This window comes from Triticum aestivum, chromosome 5A (genome assembly GCF_018294505.1).
Source record: "Triticum aestivum cultivar Chinese Spring chromosome 5A, IWGSC CS RefSeq v2.1, whole genome shotgun sequence".
In the NCBI taxonomy this organism is placed as follows: domain Eukaryota; kingdom Viridiplantae; phylum Streptophyta; class Magnoliopsida; order Poales; family Poaceae; genus Triticum; species Triticum aestivum.
This window is the reverse complement of record NC_057806.1, coordinates 634,645,344-634,653,940: the sequence shown is the minus strand read 5'-3', so window position 1 is coordinate 634,653,940 and position 8,597 is coordinate 634,645,344. Positions and strand designations below refer to the sequence as shown.

At 45.6% G+C, this 8,597-nt stretch overlaps 1 protein-coding gene across 1 annotated transcript; it reads right to left on the bottom strand.

The window, feature by feature from the left end:
- Nucleotides 1-5,950: 5,950 nt before the first annotated feature.
- On the bottom strand, nt 5,951-7,582 carry LOC123101678 (uncharacterized). Its single transcript, XM_044523023.1, has 2 exons — nt 6,391-7,582; nt 5,951-6,265 (listed from the first exon to the last, which is right to left on the bottom strand). Exons 1-2 carry the CDS (start codon nt 7,580-7,582, stop codon nt 6,231-6,233), a joined length of 1,227 nt encoding a protein of 408 aa, XP_044378958.1. The 3' UTR covers nt 5,951-6,230.
- Between the last annotated feature and the right edge of the window lie 1,015 nt (nt 7,583-8,597).

The following is an 8,597-nucleotide window of genomic DNA, read 5'->3' as shown; positions in this document are numbered from 1 at the left end:
TGCCACGCACACGCACGACATGGCAGACCCACCCAAAACCCTCCCTCACGCTTTCCGCGTAGCATTCATGTCGACACAGAGCCGTAACGGCCGCTATTGATGCCGCACGATGTGACCGGATAGGAGGGCAGCACTGACCGATGCGACCAGACAAGCATCGCCGCTTAAATGCAGATGTGTCGTCCCGAGAAACCAACTCCGGACATTGTGCCACATTGAAGCGTGTTAACCGTCCATTCACCTGGCTTGCCCGTATCTATATAATCTGTGCTCCAGCAATCCACATCCACACCTTCGCGCTCTCACCCGCTTCTTTGAACTCCTCCTCCTCCTTCGGTGATGCCCAAATCGTGGTTCTCCACGCCGGCAGGAGACAAACGGCTCTGGATCTTGGTGTCGCCGCCCTTGCTCTCTAGGGCCCTCGAGCTCCACGGCTGGCCGCTCCTCCGACAAGGAGGAGATCGTGATCTCCTCTGGCGATGAGGAGGACTAGGGGTCGCCATAGCGACAACCACTCCGTCCACAGCAGCAGTCGTGCCTCCTCTTGAAGGCCACGGTGACAGACGAAAAGCAGATCAAGAGTGGTCGCTCCGGGAGCGTGGTCCGGCGCAGACTCAGCCCGGCAACGAGAGTGGCGAGTCCGACGACATTGACTGGGACAACATGTAGTGTTTGTACTTCGGTGTAGTTAAAGTTTGCATGTCATAGTCGAACAATGTTTGTAGTTTCCATATGTTCAAAACCCTGAATGTGTGAAACTCTGATCGAGGTATGAAATATGGTCGAAGTAGTTTGAATGTTCGAAGGAGTTTTGTTGTTTTGGGTGCCATATTTTTGGCATCTGTTGACGGTGCTTATTTTTTCATGCCGTAAAAATAATTCTTTTAGCCCTAAATTTGACTCAATTGTCTTTTTATGCCTGATTTTAGAGCAGTTGCTGGAGATGCTCTCAGTTCTACCAGTCCGGTTGCTTTAATGGCTACTACACTGCGCACTACCAGTCACCGCAACACATGATCCGCCTTTGGAGGAAGCTGCAGTCGGGGAGCGCTCAATGCTCCAACACCAGATAACAATGAACTGCTTCGACCTGAACCCATGTACAGTAGCTTGCATAATTATAGGCCATATAGAACCCATGAACCCATGTACGAGCGAACAATCAAAAATTATAGATACATTGGAGACGTATCAGACCGCTTACCGGAGATCTGCCGGTTTTGACACCGGCAGACGTCATTTTTCCTCCTTGGGGGTCGATGTGGAGCCTTTCCTTTCCCAGCACCTTCGAACTATGGCCACTGGGCAAAAGCCTAAGCCTCCAATATGAGTCGGGTGACGACGTCGTTCTCCAACGTCGCTACCCCCTTGGGGGCGTCGCCTTGAGGGTCATCGATCCCCTTTGCGCTTTCCAGGAGCTGGACACGCACGACTACGCAGTCGGTAGGAGCCCGACTAGCGATGTGGTTGGTTGGTACAGCTTCTTGTGTGGCAACGATGACGGCTTCGGGCGGAGTTGGTTTGCAGCTGAGTTTTGGTAGCCGGTCTCATCTGGCATGTTCGAGGGGTTGTCGTGCCTCACTTTGTCTTTCTGGAGTCAGAGTTGCCGAGGAGGGGCCCTTGCGGCAACGATGAAGCGAGGCGGGTGGTCGGTTCTGGCGCTGGCTCGACGCTTTTCTCCTATAATGCTTGTCGATGGAGTCGAAGCTGCCAGGTACCGGCGCGCGCGGTTGACTGTTTGGCATCGGCCGACGCGGGCCTCGGCGTTTGCTTGCGGTGAGGGCTATTGTGGTGGTCATCGATGGTGGAGTCGGAGTCACCCTTGTGGAGGTGTGATGACGATGGCACCGGGTTGCAACCTCGAAGGTGTTCTCTCCTCGATGAGGTGTGTGCATTCTTGTGTGGGTTGTCAGATCGCCCTGTGTGGATGTGTAGTAACGGTTTTTGCCCAGTTTTCCGTTAATTAAACGGGCAATTCTCTTCTTCTTTATTATTGAGATGACGCAAAGCTTTTGCCTCCATTTAAAAAAAGTATGATCTAGATAAAGAAGAACTATGGTGGTGATGGCGGCTATGGAGATGGAAATGGCAACGGCTAGGGTTGATGGAGATGGATGAGGGTGACTCTGTTCTGGTTTTCGCTCGCGGATGTTCTGTTGACATCTCGTCCTCGACCCCTTTATAAAAGTTGTTCAGGTGAATCAGAGGAGCAGGTTTCCACGCCATAGGACCGCTCATACGAGCGGTCGTGGTCATATGAAACGTTGTCTTTTGCTATGGATTCGTTGGTGTGCCTCCTCCTGATTTTTTTACCTCCTCCTTCACTCTTTTTCATGTTCTCACTTGATTTCCTCCATATTTGGCCCATTTTTTGTGCAAACGCAATGAAGAGAGGATTTGTGGAATCCTAGGCATTCATTAGTCATTAGCTGCAATATCGAAGCAAATATCTTGGCTTAAATGAAATATCTCGGTTTAAACAAAGGATAGAGGAATGTAAAAATATCACTCATCAACGATCTGCTGGAGCGGCGGTGGCAATTTTCGACGACTGTTAGTATTTTGCTTGTGATTTTTCTATCTCTAGATTTGAACAACGTAGTAGACAAGCATAAGGTTGCTCATGAGCTTGCTAGGTTGGCTATATTTTCTTTGACTTTTGATTGGTCCGAGGAGCCTTTAGATGAAATTGCACTCATCCTCATAAATGATGTCATTGTTATTTCAAACTAGCAAAGTGGCCCGCTCGGCACGGGCTAGAATTTTATAAAGCTTAATAATGAGTCTCCAAATCCATATAGACATACCTAAATGGTTAAAAGCAATTAACAAATGCTTACATATCAACCTATTTAATCACACAATTAATATTGTTGTAAAATTGTTTCAATATGTTTATTTTTCCACGGGGCTTTGGGTTATCAATTTATATCTTATGATGGCGATGCTTGATAAAACTGTGTGAATTGTGAGCAATTTTGTCACTTGACCAATTTGTACATTACAATATATAAGAACTCGTGATAAATTGTGAACTTGCTTAGTAAATTATGTAACTTGAATTAGCTCGAATAAGTGATGATAAATCGGTTGTCGGATGAACAAACACATAAAAACATGTTATGAACAATCTCATCGGACACACTAATGCCCGATGAAGGGACATGTGATTGGCAAGAAGAAGGTCGATGTGTTCAAGTCTCCCTAGGAAACATCTTCGACATGGAGGCAGAACATGGGCATGTTAGAATCAGGACCATATTAATCGACTCCGGATTCACAATGTTCATAGTAAATAAGTGGACACAGCGCGTGACCACTATTGGCGATGGTGGCGAAGATGAGTGGTAACACGGATGAGTCACTTGGGGTATGTGAGGATTTATTTTTCGCATTGCAACGCACGGGCATTTGTGCTAGTGTATTTGACGTGCGGTGGAATTTAATGCCATTTTCCCTTGTGATTTCCGTGTGATAACAGTTTATTTTTCTTGTGGCCTATAAACATTATTTCCAGGCTATGTAAGCAATATTTTTATGCTATTGATTCTTTTCCCAGTGTAACGAAATACTTATAGATTTTGGGAAAGGGCAGCTTTTGTGTACAACCGAATCAAATTTCATCTAGTACCTGAAACTTTTTCACGGTCGTGGATCCCTTCTAGTTCTACTTCACGTCGAAGCAATCAACCATTGCCGTGTTGCAACCCGAAGGCAAATGCAGGGTGAGAGCATGGACGATGCGGCGAAGCTTCTTCAACGAGTACAACTCATCCCAATGAATGCCATACTCTGCAACAGAGCCTGAGATGACTGCCTTCCACATTATGGAAAAATATTTAAGTCGGAGTCAAAAGTGACGTGCTACTATTCTTTGATGATGATACAATACTTTTGATCTTTTCCTGTTTGCCTGTGGACAAGGCCTTTGTTTCTAAAATGAAATCTCATGTTACTTGTAGGGTTCAAGCCTTGTTTCTAAAAGACTGCAGGACATCACAGAACTAGTGCCATCTTCTTTTCTATCTCCCTGAATTCCTGAAATGTAGAAGCTCAAGTATAAGATGCATAAAAGGTACTCCCTCCGTTCGGAATTACTTGTCTCGGGAATGAATGTATCTAGAACTAAAATACGTCTAGATACATCCATTTCTGCGACAAGTAATTCCGAACGGAGGGAGTACTTAACACAAGATCGAATCCTTATTATCCCGATGTGGCCATGTTAATAAGCACTTCAGGTTCTGCAGTGCTTTATCAACCATGCACATACAGACGATGAGCGCAATACCAATATTTTTATATCCAAGTGCATGCCTTAAAATGCTGAAACTACTATTCAGGAATTTTCAAGGAATGAAACTGAGCCGGACAGATCATCTGTTAGACGAATAGAATAGAGTAAATTCAATATATTATTTTCACCTCCAAATTGCTTTCCCAAGCATGAAACAAACATCAGCTCCAATAACGCAAAACGTAGACCAGAACCATAGACGCCATTATTTCTGAGGTTACTTAGCATTTTTTTGGCGACAACAAGTTATAGTCATCTAACATTTACAAGTTGCAACAAGGATGAAATGCGGACCGGGTGCTGAAGATCTGGCCTGGGTTCTTTTAAAGAAAGAGATGTGACCTGACCAACTTTGTCAGCATTGCTGGTTTACTGCTATTTTACATGAAAATATGGGGTCTGAGATGCTTCAAACCCCCGCCAAACTAAACTGAACCAGCGCTGTGTTAAGGATTAGCTGTTTTCGCTCCCCTTTCTGTTTACTGGGACTCACTCCCCCCGTTCACAGTTATAAGATGTTTTGGATATTTCAATAGGACTACATACAGACTGAAATGAGTGAACAAGGACACTAAAATGCATTTATATACATCCGAATCAGAAAAACATGAGAACATCTTGTAATTGTGAATGGAGGAAGTACATTACAACACCAACTAGGTCCTCAGTAGTTTGGCAGTAATTCTAATCCTCTTATCATGTAGTTTGACCCAAGAGAATCTTGATATAAAGCCACAAATAAAACTGATAGAAGCATTTCTCAGCAAAGTCAAGAAATTTAACAAGACTGAGTATTGGCACGCTGAATGCTGCAACACCAGAAAGAATCAGATGACATGAGCTGGTAAACTCAAACACCCTAAAATCAGATGACAAAGAGCTGGTAAAAATTAAACAACAACGATTGGTTTGGGCAGTAGCTGATCCAGCTGATAATGTCAATTGTTTTTTACCTAGGAACACCTAACAGCTTGACGATTCTCACCTGTATACCAGCTGTTCTTATATACTAGTAGCACATATCAGATACTATGAGTTGATCATCTAGTGTGTTCAGACTTCAGAGACTGCATCTTCTGCCTTGTATCTATCTTCAGTAGGATAGGTGAGAAATGCTGCTCTGCTGTGTATTGCTGACTAGCAAAATGCATATGCAGCACCATGCTCGGCAGGGTTAACCGGTTAAGGGCATGACTGCTTAGACCTCATCTGAAGTCAAAACACATTTCCCGAAGAAAAGGAGAGAAAGAAATGTCAAGAACTGAAGGTATTTTCCCGATGTCAAGAACTGAGAAGCTGCTTCCATTCCTGGAGTCTTCGCACGGCATCAGGTTCACGAAAAGTTCAATGGCTGCAACGCCACATGACAATGCGGTGGTAAAAATCAAACAGCAACGATGGGTTTGGGCTTAGATTAGGCGTCATTCCTTCATTCTCTACCAATGTAGCTGATTCAGCTGCTGATGCTAATCCAGTGCTAGAGGCTCATTGCTAAATATCTTTGTATGTATGGGATTTCTATTGTCTGTGTCCTAGGAACTGACACAGACAATACATGTCGCACTCGGCAGGGTTAAGGACATGAGTGCTTAGACATCAAGTGAAGTCGAGTCACCTTTCCTGAAAAAGAGAGACACAGACATGTCAAGAACGGAAAAAAAGATCTTGAAGACCTGGTGTTTCTCCTGATCAAGCTAGAGCCTGCTTAGAAATTAAGTGCGCAAGCAGTAACTTGTTACATAAAGTTCCTCCAAACTGCAAGTACAGAAGGCAGAAGGAACAACCTATTAAAGAAAGTTCCATGAACTAAGATCAACACCAACAGCAACCTTACAGATCCAAAGCCACACTTTGTGCCATCTATCCATATCTAACATCACCATTACCACCTCGTTGATCCAGCAACTTCTTGCCAAGCACATGAAACACCAACTCATTGCCCTTCGCCCGTAGAAGCTGCTTCCATTGCTGCAGAAATGCAATAATTTAGGAAAAGGAGTGCCAAGTGCCATATTTTGACTGCATGTTGCTAAGTGTCACTGACAGATTGTAACAAAGGAGTGTACAGGGTTATATATATATATGCAAGTTACCTGGGATGTAGAAGCTCATGAAGGGAAAGAATAGTCTGCCAGGATCAGACACCTTGCTGGCTCGCCCAGTCTTGAGATCGACCATGTAGGAACCAACACTTGTGGTAACAAAAATGACATGTGTGCCCTCCGCGAAGCCACTCACCCGTGGACAGGGAAACTCATAAACCGCACCTCCAAATGTTGGGATATATTCAGTTGTTTTGAAACTTTTGATGGAGAGGTCGACATCAGGGAGTAGCATCTTCAGATCAATCACCCTGAGTGGTGTCCATCCCATGGCTCCCTCGGGTCCGGCCTCCCTCGACCAAAGGGTTAGATTTGTAACATCCACCACAGCAGCGAATCCCAGCCCACCGTCCTCCGCTATCATGAGAATCCCATAACGATCGATCGGCTTCTCGAACGATGACAGGCGGAGTGTACCAAGTTGGCACTCCATGATGCGACCACCGTTAAAGTAGAGAGCATCGCCCAGAAGGACGCTAGACTCACCAAAGTCATTGGTAAATTTGACATTGGAGTGATGAAGAGAATTGAGGTTGCTCCACATGCGCGTCTCGGATGAGTAGAGCCAGCCCAATGAGACTTTTTTCTTCTTGGTCACGACGAAGGCCACAAAGAAATGGCCGTCTTGGCAACTGTGGTGGTGGCAGCCTTGTGCGGCGCAGAGCACCGCCGCACTGCACTTGGCCCAGTCGTCATGGGGCCAGGGCACGCGGCGCTGGTGGCCCGTCACAGGGTCCAATACGATGAGGTCAAGGGTCTTCTCGTCGTCGCCGATGTGGGCGAAGAGGGCGCGGCCGTGGCGGCAGTCCATGGCAAACCAGTCGGGGAGGCCGGAATGGGCGGGGAGGAGGGCGGAGGTGGGGACGAAGCGGACCCGCTGATGGAAGAGTCCCAGGATGGGAGGTGTTCCGTGGAACTCGCGGTAGCGGCGGCGAAAGCGCCGGCCGGCGAGGATGCGGCGCCAGGGCTTGCAGACGGCGGAGGCGCGGAAGAGGCAGGCGGGCTCGTCGGGGGGGATCCGGAGGAGCACCTCCTCGATGAGCTCGTCCAGCAGCACCGGCGGCGGCGGCGGCATGGTGCGGCGGCGGACGCGAGGGTTTCGGGTGGGGAAAAGTGGAGAGCCGATCGAGTGCGAGTGTGTGTGCGCGCTCGCTGACTCGCAGAGTGGACTGCCGGCGTACATGGTCCGGTTCAGCCAGCTTGAGTTGCCTCATCAAGTTTTGTTTTTTTAAAGGAAAAAAAAAGAAACAACGTTCGATTCGCCGTCCATCTGGACGCAAATCGGCCGTAAGTTTGCGCCGGAAATGGGACGGACCGAACGTCAAACGGATAAAATTTGGAGGTAGGGTCGTGCGTTGTGCCGTGGCGTCGGCCAAAACGGATATACCCGGACCGAATGGGGTCGTGCGTTGGAGTTGCCCTTAGTCCAGGCCATGCGGCATATTTTGCGCTAGTGCGCTAGAAAAAACACATAAATGGTAGTGGAAGCATTTTTTTTGTATGCCACGCACATTTCCCTCATGAGATGTAAACACTATTTTTGATTTAATTGAGACAATTTTTCATGTGAAACATTTTCCCTGATCTATAAAATGTTAACTCAATGCTATGTAAATAACTTTTCCATGCGATGGATTCTTTTCACTTTGTATAACATAAATACTTATAGAACTATATAAAGAAAACATCTCCTCGTGGTACTCCCTTCGGTCCTTTTTACTCTGCATATTAGAATTTTCTGAAGTCAAACTTCACAAAGTTTGACCGTATTTATATGAAAAAATATCAACATCTGCCATGTTAAAGTTACATAATATGAAACTTTAAATCATGACACATCTAGTGATACTAATTTCAGACTATGAATGTTGGCATTTTTTTCTAGAAAATTGGTCAAATTAGGAGGCTTGACTTTAGTTAAATCTTATATGCGAACTAAAAAGGACCGGAGGGAGTACAAAGTACTAAAAAAATCATTAGCAGGAAATATTGTTGGTGTAATCTTCAGCCCTATTAATTTCTTTTTGGTGTATAATCAAGTATGCCATTAACACTAACTCTTGTATCAAGATCAGGAAACAATTCAAAACAATATATTACTGACCAAGTGACATGGAGTGTACTTAGTTTAACTAACCAACTTAAAATAAAAACTCTGTTGTTACCAAAAAAAGCTTAAAATAAAACAACTCAAGGCT

What these genes read in the sequence shown, in the direction of transcription:
- LOC123101678 (XM_044523023.1), bottom strand. Translation starts at nt 7,582, where the DNA reads ATGTACGCCGGCAGTCCACTCTGCGAGTCAGCGAGCGCGCACACACAC. An exon ending in CATGAGCTTCTACATCCCAG is followed by an intron (nt 6,266 to 6,390) that starts GTAACTTGCATA and finishes GCATTTCTGCAG; the next exon opens with CAATGGAAGCAGCTTCTACG.